Source organism: Bubalus kerabau, chromosome 19 (assembly GCF_029407905.1).
Source record: "Bubalus kerabau isolate K-KA32 ecotype Philippines breed swamp buffalo chromosome 19, PCC_UOA_SB_1v2, whole genome shotgun sequence".
Taxonomy (NCBI): Eukaryota; Metazoa; Chordata; class Mammalia; order Artiodactyla; family Bovidae; genus Bubalus; species Bubalus kerabau.
This window is the reverse complement of record NC_073642.1, coordinates 47,996,437-48,009,446: the sequence shown is the minus strand read 5'-3', so window position 1 is coordinate 48,009,446 and position 13,010 is coordinate 47,996,437. Positions and strand designations below refer to the sequence as shown.

General features: G+C 35.0%; 1 protein-coding gene across 9 annotated transcripts in view; it reads right to left on the bottom strand.

The window, feature by feature from the left end:
- The window catches only part of MIPOL1 (mirror-image polydactyly 1), a 336,828-nt gene that overhangs the window by 245,907 nt on the left and 77,911 nt on the right, over positions 1 to 13,010 (bottom strand). For all 9 annotated transcript variants that reach the window (XM_055556697.1, XM_055556692.1, XM_055556694.1 and 6 more), the window contains 3 exons: positions 6,977 to 7,208; positions 4,858 to 4,993; positions 3,498 to 3,603 (listed from right to left, as the gene is read on the bottom strand). In XM_055556697.1, the coding sequence (XP_055412672.1) occupies positions 3,498 to 3,603; positions 4,858 to 4,993; positions 6,977 to 7,208 (474 nt within the window). The remainder of the gene's footprint in view (positions 1 to 3,497; positions 3,604 to 4,857; positions 4,994 to 6,976; positions 7,209 to 13,010) is intronic.

Here is a 13,010-nt window from a genome sequence, read left to right as displayed (position 1 = left end):
TATTAGATCAAGAAGTCTTAAGGAAACAAGATGCTAATATCATCTCCTTATCATCATAATTACCACTTATTGAGTGCTTTCTAATGGGTTAACTACTTCATAAACATTATTTCACTTAAATGTCACAGCAACCTATTAAGTAGGTTTTAACCAAATCTTAGTGAGGCTGTCACTTACACATGATAAGTAGTAAAAAGATTAGAACAAAGGTCTGAATCCAAAGTCTAAGTAAGCATTTACCACCATCTACTACAATGACGTATTATGAATAAGAAGTGACTGCAAACAAAAAGACATGTCTGAAATACCAAATCTGTCTTATTTGCTGATGCATATTTAGTGCCTAGCACAGTGTCTAGTACATACAAACCCTTCAATAAATATTTCTTGTTTAACTTTTAAAGAAGTCAGCATAGTTCTAATTAAATGCCTACTAATGGTGGTGATGCTGCTGCTGCTGATGTCAAAAAAGAAGGGGAAGGTAAAAAGTCAACCATTTGAGATTTTATCAAGATACAGGATACAACTGCACTTCAAACCCATGAAATCCCTTTACAATGATAGTACATTATTCACATTAAAAACTAACAGAGAAGCAAAGGAAACACTAACAGTCTACATGAAGGTTTACCATAAGTATATACCAGATTGAAACCCAAACCTTGTGCATCCTATTTCATTTCAGATCCACATTTAAGTAAAATGTATTAGTGATAATACATTTTTCAGGAATTTTTCTCATCATCCAATCCTGGTTTCCAAACCTTCTTCTTTTATTTTTCTCTTTATTTCCCTCTTAAAATCTATTAACAGTAAACTATAAATTCTAACTGAAATTTAAACAGAATAAAAATATTATCATGACTTCTGACATTATCAAAGGCTTAAGAAATTCATAAAGATAAAAGTAACCAAATATTAATATTAGCTACAATTTACTGAGTACCAGTTATACCCTAGGTGCTTCTATACATTATCTCTAATCCTTAAAATAATCTGGTAAATTAGTTAATATTTACATCTGACATGGAAGAAAGTAAACCGGGAGAGGCTAATAAGTAACTTGCCCAAAGGCACATGGTTGGTATTAAGGGTCAAAGCTATGATTTGAACCTTAGTCCATCTATTTGAAAGCTTATAGTCTTCCCATTGCTTCAATCTGTCTCACAGAGTACTGGGAACGTTTTTTTTTATATGGTTTTGATTATACAAGATTCTTATTCTTATGAATTACACAATCAACTGGGGGGGAGATAAGATGAACTAATACATATATGTTACATAATAGAGACATAAAAATAAATAAGGGGAAAATCAGAAAGACAAGAAAAACAGCACAGGTAAAATGGCAAGATTTGATCAAAGCCATTACATGGATTTCATAGAATTTTGGTTTATATAATCTTTATGTGTCAAACCTATTGCAGCAATGATTTTAAGATTAGACAGCAAGTAACAACAACAAAAAAATCACATCTTTTAAAAGTAACATTTACTTTTTCTAATAGTAAATCTAATCCACGCTCACTGCAAAAAAACCAAAAAGACAGAAAACTGGTAACTGAAGCATTTACACATCCATTCACAAAACCAAAATTTGACTCTAATTTTATATTACATATATGTATAAATAGTTTTTTAACAAAAATTATATCAAGAATACAGCTTCTCCCTAATTTCCACTTAACTTTGAGTCATAAAGTTTTTCTCATATCATTAAATATTCTTCATAAGTGGTTTTAAATTATTGCATGAAGTCTCATACCATAAATGTACCTAAATTTATTGCTATCATAACTGACACTGATACAAATATTCTTATTTATATAAATATTTACAAATCATATACTTAAAGAAAATGGCTATTTCCTTAGAATATCACATATTTTAATTATCATTTTATTTGAAAAAACTATAGATGTATCTTTTTGTATCCTATTTGCAATTTTCAATGTCCAGATTTTTTAGCATGTATTTCTTTTAATATGGACTATTTTGATTTAAAACAGTATTACTTAGTTCCAGAGAAACTATATAGCACTTTCATTTTCATCAACTTAGGACATTATAGAAATATCCTAAAGATCTTTCAAACATTCAACATTAAAGTATTTTGTCATTAATGAGAAAATTTGATTAACAAGAATCATAAAGCAATAAAATTCTTTCCATCTTATGCAGGCATGATTCATACTGTTTAGTCATAGGGAATCCTTAAATATATACCAATAAATAAATATTTAAAGTATACGATTAGCTATACTATACAAAAGTTTAAAGAGTAAATATGCTTAATCAGTTTTCCCCTCTAAGAGATAAATGAGCTATGTAGACATATTAATTCATGATTTTCAATAAATCACAATGGCTTAAACGTTAATAAATTATATCTGAAAGACATATACAAAGCTAAATTATAACGCAAACACTAAAAACAGATGTACTTCTTATAATACCATTCTAGCAATTAGTACACATATTTGATTATAAAAAGTCAAGAAACTTAAGTGTTCTAAATTTATATTTGAACTATCCATTTTAACATACTGTTAATTTGCCTTAAAATACATTACTTTCATATTTGCTCACTAAAAAAGAAACAAAAAATTCACAGTAGTTTAACATTAATCAAAAAACAAATATCTGGTATTTGGCTGGAATATTTATTTCTCATCTTTGTTATATTTTCTTAGTGATGTTCTACTTTGCACAGTAATGTTTTAAAGACGTATTATACCTGTTAATTGTATCTCTGACCTAAAATACCAGAATTCTTTCATATAAGGCAACCAGGTTAAGTGATTTATAAAGTGATTTAGGGAAGGAGAGAAAGGAAGAGAAAGAGTCCATCAGAGATAACTGACCATATCTGTAACACACACATTTAAAAAATTTTCTCCTTACAAAGACTTGTGAATGAACATAGACTCCAAAACATATTTTAGGCAGTCATTTATAATCTTAAACTCAGGCAATCTTTTACTTTAATCTTTTCAGGGAATACATTATCTTCATCATCATCCATGTCATCAGATGAAAATTAACTTCACAAAACAGATTTTTGAATCAAATGTAGGTTTCCACTGGCAATGAATATATGACTATCTTCATACAAAGAAGTATTTCCTCTCAACAAGCTAAAACAATAAGTGGTATCTGAACTGCTGGGATGAAAGGTAGAGGCACTGGTAATCATTATTTCCCCTTGTTTGTTCAGGCCCTTCCAACAAAACAAACAACCTTTTTGTGATTGGATTGACATGGTGTTAACAATGCATTTAATGCCCAAATCAGTATGAATACAGGTAAAGCTCTCACTAATACCAGTACCAGGATGTTAAAGCCACCTATTTTCTAAGCAGCCCAAAAAAAAAAAAAGAGCCAGAGCTTTCCCTCCTTTGGCAAATAAGTTAGCATGCTAGTATTCACCAAGCCACATCAGATAACAGCTTTGCGTATGATTTTTAATGCCATATGTTAATACTCATATGCAATACCTGCTGTCCTTCCAGCAATTTGAGCTTCTGTTGCTTTTTCTTGGAGTTCCAGTTTAAGCTTCAGTTTTCTGTGTTCTTTATCTTCTTTACTCAGTTTTTCTTGAAGCTAAAAAACATTGAGGAAAACATGGATTCTTACGAATATATCCCTTGCACAAATATAATTAATCCCAGTGTTAATTTTTACTTTCTCTAAACCCTTATAGAATAACATATTAACTTTATGAATACATAACTCTTGGGAAAAAACAATCTTTAAGGTTTTAAGATAATTTACAAAATAATAATTACCTGAAATGATATAAAAATTATAAAAACATTTTAATATACACTTAATAGGCAAATGAAATTAAAGAAGGAACATTATTATTATTAAATATACTGTGACAAAAAGCAATCTGATAAATTCTTTTGTCTTAAAGCAAAAGGCTTGGAAGGGACCATTGTAATAAAATAAAGGATACCACAAATTACAGCTTCTCTTAGTAATTCTAATATTTTGAAACAAAATTAATTAAGATAATAATCTTAATATTTGATACAAATCTCCCTTTGAGAATGCTATGCCATCAACTTCCATTTAAATTGGCACTGGCACCTGATTCACAATCGGTATGCAATAAATAACTGCTAGATGAAAGTACAGAAAATATCTCATGCTTTCATATGGAGTCCTTCCAAATGTTTTATTTTTAATTTCTCCCTCGGCTTTTATCGTTTGTGTTGTTTTCCATCAGACATGATCAACACTCCTAACATCATGTTTCAGTTTGATTAGGTCAAACAAATAGAATATTAGAATCAGAAAAGTATATAGAGGTTAAAAAAAAACAGCAAGCATAGAAAATGAACATTATTTAATAACATTACTTAAAGCTCAAAGGAATGTAACTAGAAAAAGAGTCAGAAGTGACATGACAAATTAGATTGGACAAAATACAGCAATATAAGATAACACAAGGTAAATGACAATATTTCCAAGCCTTGCTACTTTAAAGTTTACATATAGTACTGAGGTGAAATACAGGGCACAGATACTACAAAGAAAAAAAGTTAAGAAAGTAACATGAAACCAATGAAGTAAAACTTGAATTTTATAGGCACCTATGCTAAATACTACAGATTATGAAAAAGCGAGTGATATTGCAAGCCACCAAGGCAGGAAACAAAATAAACTGCTCTTCATAGCCCATGTCTCAATTCAATCATACCCTGAATGGCATGGTATGGCAACGGCATAAAGCTACTGTTACAGGATTAAAATATACAATAAAACTGAATTATGATGAGTGACAAAGCAAACTTAGAAGGCCAATAACTAAAAGTATGCTCTACAATTATCAGACTTTCTATACTGTACCTTTTTATTGCTTGCTTTGAGAATGTTCAGTTCTTTTAGAAGCAATGCTATTGTCTCCTCTTTACTTAAATCTGAAGTAACCTGACAAGGATTTGTACATTCGCAATGCAAATCATTACTTCTGTGGTCCATGATGCTGTAATGAAGAAAACTATTAAAACAATATACACTAATTTTCACTCTACAGGATCTATACATTTTATACTTCAAACAGGTGAAACAAGTTTAACAATAAATATGTAAAATTACTTAATTTAAAATTTCTCTTAAGAAAATACTATGGATGAAAAAGCATAAACATCACAAATTCACAGAGGTACTAATACACCAATTTCACAAGAAAGAGTTAAATCTGTGAAAAACATTTGGTAATAACTATAAAGATTCATGCAGGAGACCCAGGTTTGATCCCTGGTTTAGGAAGATCCTGGGGAGAAGGAAATGCCAACCCACTGCAGTACTCTTGCCTGGGAAATCCCACAGACAGAGGAGCCTGGAGGACTAGTCTGTGGGGTTGCAAGAGTTGGACAAAATTTAGCGACTAAACCACCACCACCATAGAGATGTACTGCTGCTACTGCTAAGTCACTTCAGTTGTGTCCGACTCTGTGCGACCCCATAGACGGCAGCCCACCAGGCTCTGCCATCCCTGGGATTCTCCAGGCAAGAACACTGGAGTGGGTTGCCATTTCCTTCTCCAATGCATGAAAGTGAAAAGTGAAAGGGAAGTCGCTCAGTCATGTCTGACTCTTCACGACCCCATGGACTGAAGCCTACCAGGCTCCTCCGTCTATGGGATTTTCCAGGCAAGAGTACTGGAGTGGGTTGCCATTGCCTTCTCTAGAGATGCACGGTTCAGTACAATTAAAGAATTCAGTTTTTAAAGGGTTATGAATATTAATTCAATTCATACTTTTGGTCTGGACTCCAGATACATTCTTACTTTTCTGAAACTGGGAACAACAAATAATTTTTCATTATAAATGACAGAATATCATATTTTCATTATTAAAATCACAGCATATTAAAAATGAAAACCTATTCCTGTAACACTTATGGGTAAGCAAAATAAATTTTTGACAATGTGCATGTTATTTGAGAACAATAATTAACTTGTTAGCAAGTACTATAAAGGACAGGAAGGAAAAAGTAGATGACTTGAGCCCAATCTCTACTATTTACCTTTCCTATGTGGTTATAAAGTTTATCACCTTTTCATTCATCCCTACTCTCCAAAAATATACTCCAATCTGCACTTTCATAAGACTATAACTGACTGCCAAGAGGGTGGAACATATTAACATATCTACTTCATTATATATCAATATTCATTAACATACCTATTTCATAATTTTTAAGTAAATAGAAACAGGTATTCCTACATAAAACTCTGTTAAAAAGTATTCCATAAATATGATTTTGTCTAGACTAAAAATACAATATTTATATTTCAATATAATTATAAATCAGTCATTGAGAATCTTTAAATGTAGCAATATTTTCATAGTACATGACTAATTATAAAAGTATTTTACTCTTACAGGCAAAAGTCACAGGTGTCACAAATGCAAAGCTCTTCATTAAATAGGTAGGTAGTGAATGGGTAGAAACTACAAAATGTAAAATGTCAAGGAATGTAAACGGGAGAGTAGATGACCCTTCTAAAAGAAGTCAAACTTATTTAAATGAAGAACAGTGCTACCAAAAGCAAAATATATCTTTGGGCTTGTCTTTTCGTGGAGCTGCCAGGTTATGGTTCTGATGAAAAATATACCATTTTCATCAATGTAATAGTTATTTCCAGATCCTTAATGAAAGGTCACTTAAAACAATACTCAACAAAATATAAAACCTCAGGACCAAACAAACGAAAACAAAACAATTTAAAAAAAAATCCTCATGACCTTCATTCAGGCTCATCCTGTGCTTTTTCACTCAGTGACTTAGACACATTATATTAACGTAATGAAAATAGCAGAAAACTCCCCAAATTCTAATAAGTTAACCATACATCAAATTTAGGCCACATCAAAAAGAAAGGGAGCAACAGAGGGAAGAAGAGAGGAAGGAAAAGTTCTCCCAATTGTTACTTTCTAAATCTAAGGGTGCTAGCACTCACTTGGATTTTCCTGCAGTGCAGTAAGCTGTCTCGTCACCTGGATGACGGCTGACGACTTGAAAATTCCTTGATCTCTGCTCTGGCAGTTCTGTGCTCTCATATGTAGCTTCATTAACTAATTCATTGGATTTCTGATGCATGCTTTCCTTAGAATTCACAGGCAGTTGCTCATCCGGCTGGGTATTTTTATTTCTGCCTGTAGTCTCTTGTTCAAGGTAACTATGGGTTATGTCTGCATTTAAAACAAAATAAAAATATGATATTTAAAACATCATTACATATTATACAGATCAAAAGAGTATTTTTCTGTAAATAAGTGGTCTCGTAGCTTTAAACATGCACTTACTAACCTTACTCCTATTGTAATCAGACAAACATGTACAGGGTGATCTTGCTATTAATGCTTCCATTTCCAGTCAGACAGCAGAGTAGGATGGTGGTTTACAACCTTAAGTGTACATTAGCTGTGTGTGTGTTTAGCCACTCAGTCGTGTCCAAATCTTTGCAACCCTATGAACTGTAGCCTCTGTCCATGGGATTTCCCAGGCAAGAAATACTGGAATGGGTTGCCATTCCCTTCTCTAGCAGATCTTCCTGACCCAGGGATTGAACCTGTGTCTCCTGCACTGCAGGCAAATTCTTACCGGCTTAGCCAGCTGGGACGTCTACATCAGCTGAGGAGTTTCTAAAAATCCTAAAGCTCAGGTTCACCTTATACTAATTAAATCAAGATCCCTGGGTATGATCACAGGATTCTAGTATAAAATCAAGGCTGGGAACCACTGATTTAGGTTATTATTTTATACATTCCTTTTTTTTCTAGAATATGAAAAACAGGATATGGTAAGTTAACTGATTACAGTGAAGTGATAATGTGCATGGGATTCTGGTATTAGACCGAGTTAGAATCCCGTCTTTACCAAACACATAACTTTGGGCAAGTTACTTTACCCATCCATGCCTCAGACTTTGTTAAATGGAAACATAATACTGCTTACTTGAGTTGCTGCAAGGATTAACTGAATTAATGAAGACAAAGTACTTGGCCTACTGTCTGCACACCAATAAATGTTAGCTATTATTTGATAATCAGCATCATCATATTAAAAGGGAAATAATACAAGGAGAATTATTTTTAACTTACCTTTCATCAGATATGTATAATAAATTACAGAATATTTTGAAAAGCTTGGCTATCTCATAAAAATTAGTTACCTCAAGCTGTAACTATTAGATAGCCATTCAAAGGAAAAGTGTATATCTGATTTATAGTAAAATTCCGGGGAGAAAATGACACATAGACAAGTGAACAAAACAAACTCTCTTAACCAATAAATCAGATCAATGACCACAAATACTGATTGAAACCAGTACTTTATTATTTCCAATAGAAACAATTCGTCAATTTTAAAAAGCAGGTGAATCGCACCTGCTTGTTTATGATGCCTTCTTTAATTTGTCACACTTAAAATCCTTTTGAGGCAGAAGAGTAGTTTTACAATAAAAATAAAATAGAGAAACATAAATAAGGTACCCCTCACAAAGCACTCATTCTTTCAGAAGAAATTCTTTTTTTTAATTTTATTTTTATTTATTTTTTTTAAATTTTATTTTTAAACTTTACATAATTGTATTAGTTTTGCCAAATATCAAAATGAATCTGCCACAGGTATACATGTGTTCCCCATCCTGAACCCTCCTCCCTCCTCCCTCCCCATACCATCCCTCTGGGTCGTCCCAGTGCACCAGCCCCAAGCATCCAGTATCGTGCATCGAACCTGGACTGGCAACTCGTTTCATACATGATATTTTACATGTTTCAATGCCATTCTCCCAAATCTTCCCACCCTCTCCCTCTCCCACAGAGTCCATAAGACTGTTCTATACATCAGTGTCTCTTTTGCTGTCTCGTACACAGGGTTATTGTTACCATCTTTCTAAATTCCATATATATGCGTTAGTATACTGTATTGGTGTTTTTCTTTCTGGCTTACTTCACATATATATGCTGAAATTAGGTATAGCCAGTCATACACTCCTGGACGTTGTCTATTGGTGGCTGAATGCTAAACCAGAAAATATTCATTTTTGGTCAATTACTTTTAAATTCACTGAGGGCATAAACTGGGAAAATATGCTATCATAATTACATATCTATGATATTTCATTATATTCTGTTTTAAACTTTAACAATTATATGTATCTGAAGGTTATTTGTTGGTTCTTGAAATTTCAAAACACCTGATTTGCTGTAGATGTTCATCATGCTACATTTCTAGAATAGGCTGGTATTAGTACCCCCAAATATGGAAGAGGTATTATAAAATTTTATAAATGGACACTAAGGAATATCACTAGATAATATCATTAACAGACCAGGTTTTTTAGCACCTATGACTTTTAAAGTAATTTAAAGAAAATTACAGCTATAGAAAACAGTATCAAAACAACAAAAATTGTCTCCAGAGGCATATCAGAAGACATCTATTAATATTAGGCCCTATGCTATTCTTCAGTTTATGAAGTACAAAGATTCTTCAACAGGTAAAAGGATAAGCCAAGGAGCAGAGCCAGTAAGGAAAAGCCCCCAGTTCCCTGCTGTTACTGTTGCTGTTCAGTTGCTCAGTTGCGTCCAACTCTTTGCGACCCCATGGACTGCAGTACACAAGGTTTCTGCGTGCCCCATGGCAACACCTTATCAATTGCTTCAGAATCTTAAGTCTTGACTCTCTGACCTGTTTTTGATAACAAACATACTGTTATCTGCAACTTGTCCCAGGTTTTCACCTCTGTATTTCTGGATGTAATGTAACATCTCTCTTCATTTAGTTTTTAATTTCTAACTCTTGAGTGCTGACTTTACCTCATCCCTGATATCTATATTACTTTTCATTACCACATTTATAGCTCGCTTTCTTACTTCAGCTTCTCTCTCGTGTGCTCAGTCATGCACTGAGTACACAGGCACTCACAAGCACTCACTTTTTGCAACCCCATTGACTATAGCCCACCAGCATCCTCTGTCCATAGAACTTTCCAGGCAAGAATACTGGAGCAGGTTGCCATTTCCTACTCCAGGGATTGAACCCATGTCTTCTGCACTGGCAGGTGGATTTTTTACCACTGTGCCACCTGGGAAGCCCCCACTTCAGCTTCATTTCAGTTCAGTTCAGTCACTCAGTCATGTCCAACTCTTTGTGGTCCCATGATTCACAGCACGCCAGGCCTTCCTGTCCGTCACCAAGTCCTGGAGTTCACTCAGACTCACGTCCATTGAGTCAGTGATGCCATCCAGCCATCTCATCCTCTGTCGTCCCCTTTTCCTCCTGCCCCCAATCCCTCCCAGCATCAGAGTCCTTTCCAATGAGTCAACTCTTTGCATGAGGTGACCAAAGTACTGGAGTTTCAACTTTAGCATCAGTCCTTCCAAAGAAATCTCAGGGCTGATCTCCTTCAGAATGGACTGGTTGGATCTCCTTGCAGTCCAAGGGACTCTCACGAGTCTTCTCAAACACCACAGTTCAAAAGCATCAATTCTTTGGCACTCAGCTTTCTTCAGAGTCCAACTCTCACATCCATACATGACCACTGGAAAAACCATAGCCTTGACTAGACAGAGCTTTGTTGGCAAAGTAATGTCTCTGCCTTTCAATATGCTATCTAGGTTGGTTATAACTTTCCTTCGAAGCAGTAAGCGTCTTTTCATTTCATGGCTGCAGTCACCATCTGCAGTGATTTTGGAGCCACCCCAAAATAAAGTCTGACACTGTTTCCACTGTTTCCCCATCTATTTCCCATGAAGTGATAGAACCAGATGCCACGATCTTTGTTTTCTGAATGTTGAAATTTAAGCCAACTTTTTCACTCTCCACTTTCACTTTCATCAAGAGGCTTTCTAGTTCCTCTTTACTTTCTGCCATAAGGGTGGTGTCATCTGCATCTCTGAGGTTATTGATATTTCTCCCAGCAATCTTGATTCCAGCTTGTGCTTCTTCCAGCCTAGCGTTTCTCATGATGTACTCTGCATATAACTTAAATAAGCAGGGTGACAATATACAGCCTTGACATGCTCCTTTTCCTATTTGGAACCAGTCTGTTGTTCCGTGTCCTGTTCTAACTGCTGCTTCCTGACCTGCATATAGGTTTCTCAAGAGGCAGGTCAGGTGGTCTGGTATTCCCATCTCTTGAAGAATTTTCCACAGTTTATTGTGATCCACACAGTCAAAGGCCTTGGCATAGTCAATAAAGCAGAAATAGATGTTTTTCTGGAACTCTCTTGCTTTGTCAGTGATCCAGCAGATGTTGGCAATTTGATCTCTGGTTCCTCTGCCTTTTCTAAAACCAGCTTGAACATCGGGAAGTTCACGGTTCACATATGGCTGAAGCCTGGCTTGGAGAATTTTGAGCATTACTTTACTAGCGTGTGAGATGACTGCAATTGTGTGGTAGTTTGAGCATTCTTTGGCATTGCCTTTCTTTGGGATTGGAATGAAAACTGACCTTTTCCAGTCCTGTGGCCACTGCTGAGTTTTCAAATTTGCTGGCATACTGAGTGCAGCACTTTCACAGCATCATCTTTCAGGATGTGAAATAGCTCAACTGGAATTCCATCACCTCCACTAGCTTTGTTAGTAGTGATGCTTTCTAAGGCCCACTTGACCTCACATTCAAGGATGTCTGGCTCTAGGTCAGTGATCACACCATCGTGATTATCTTGGTCATGAAGATCTTTTTTGTACAGTTCTTCTGTGTATTCCTGCCACCTCTTCTTAACATCTACTGCTTCTGTTAGGTCCACACCATTTCTGTCCTTTATCGAGCCCATCTTTGCAGGAAATGTTCCCTTGGTATCTCTCATTTTCTTGAAGAGATCTCTAGTCTTTCCCATTCTGTTGTTTTCATCTATTTCTTGGCACTGATCACTGAGGAAGGCTTTCTTATCTCTCCTTGCTATTCTTTGGAACTCTGCATTCAGATGCTTATATCTTTCCTTTTCTCCTTTGCTTTTCACTTCTCTTCTTTTCACAGCTATTTGTAAGGCCTCCTCAGACAGCCATTTTGCTTTTTTGCATTTCTTTTCCACTTCAGCTTACCTAACATCAAATTTTGGGATCCCTGAACTCTTGGTAAATCATGGTCTTTTCTCCTGTGAATGTGTTATCTTCTTCAAACTGAGAGTAGACATGGAACCTTGCCAATAAGAGGGTTCTTTCCTGATCCCTCCTGGATCCGAGTAATCATTAACGCTTGAAGTATTATCAAAATAAACTCATAAACTTCTAACGCACTTCTGGATTTTAATTCTAAATGTTTAATACTTTTGAAGAATTCATACTATGTGATTTGGCTCTATTTCTGGATGTTTCTAATCTTGTTCTGTAGTAAAAGGTTTTAGATTCCTAACTAAAACTGTTCATCAGATATTTGGAGACTGATCTGAAACTACCCATATTCTTCTACTGAGAATTTAATTTTACTTTAAAGTAAACAAGCTGACATAAAATTTTCCTTCCTGTCTGCTTTTCACCTTTTTTTTTTTTGGACTAACTATTTTAGCAAATCTTCCTTAAATCCTCTGAATGCTCTCAACAGTCCTCTACTCTGCTATATTGCATTACCTTATACCAGAATTTGATCATTTGTATAGAAAGTTTGACCCCATAATTTATTTATTAATTAATTTAATGACTTCCCTGGTGGCTCAGATGGTAATGCATCTGCCTACAATGTGGGAGACCTGGGTTCAATCCCTGGGTTGGGAAGATCTCCTGGAGAAGGAAATGGCAACCCACTCCAGAATTCTTGCCTGGAAAATCCCATGGATGGAGGAGCCTGGTAGACTACAGTCCATGGGGTCGCAAAGAGTCAGACATGACTAGGTGACTTCACTTTCAGTTAATGATCATCCATGGAAATGCCACAGTGTGATATGTCCTGTGGTAAGTACTGGGAAAACAAAGATGGGTAAGAAACAGATTCTCCCCTCAAAGACTCTACAGTCCAGTGAAGAAAACAAACTGATCTAATAATTTGA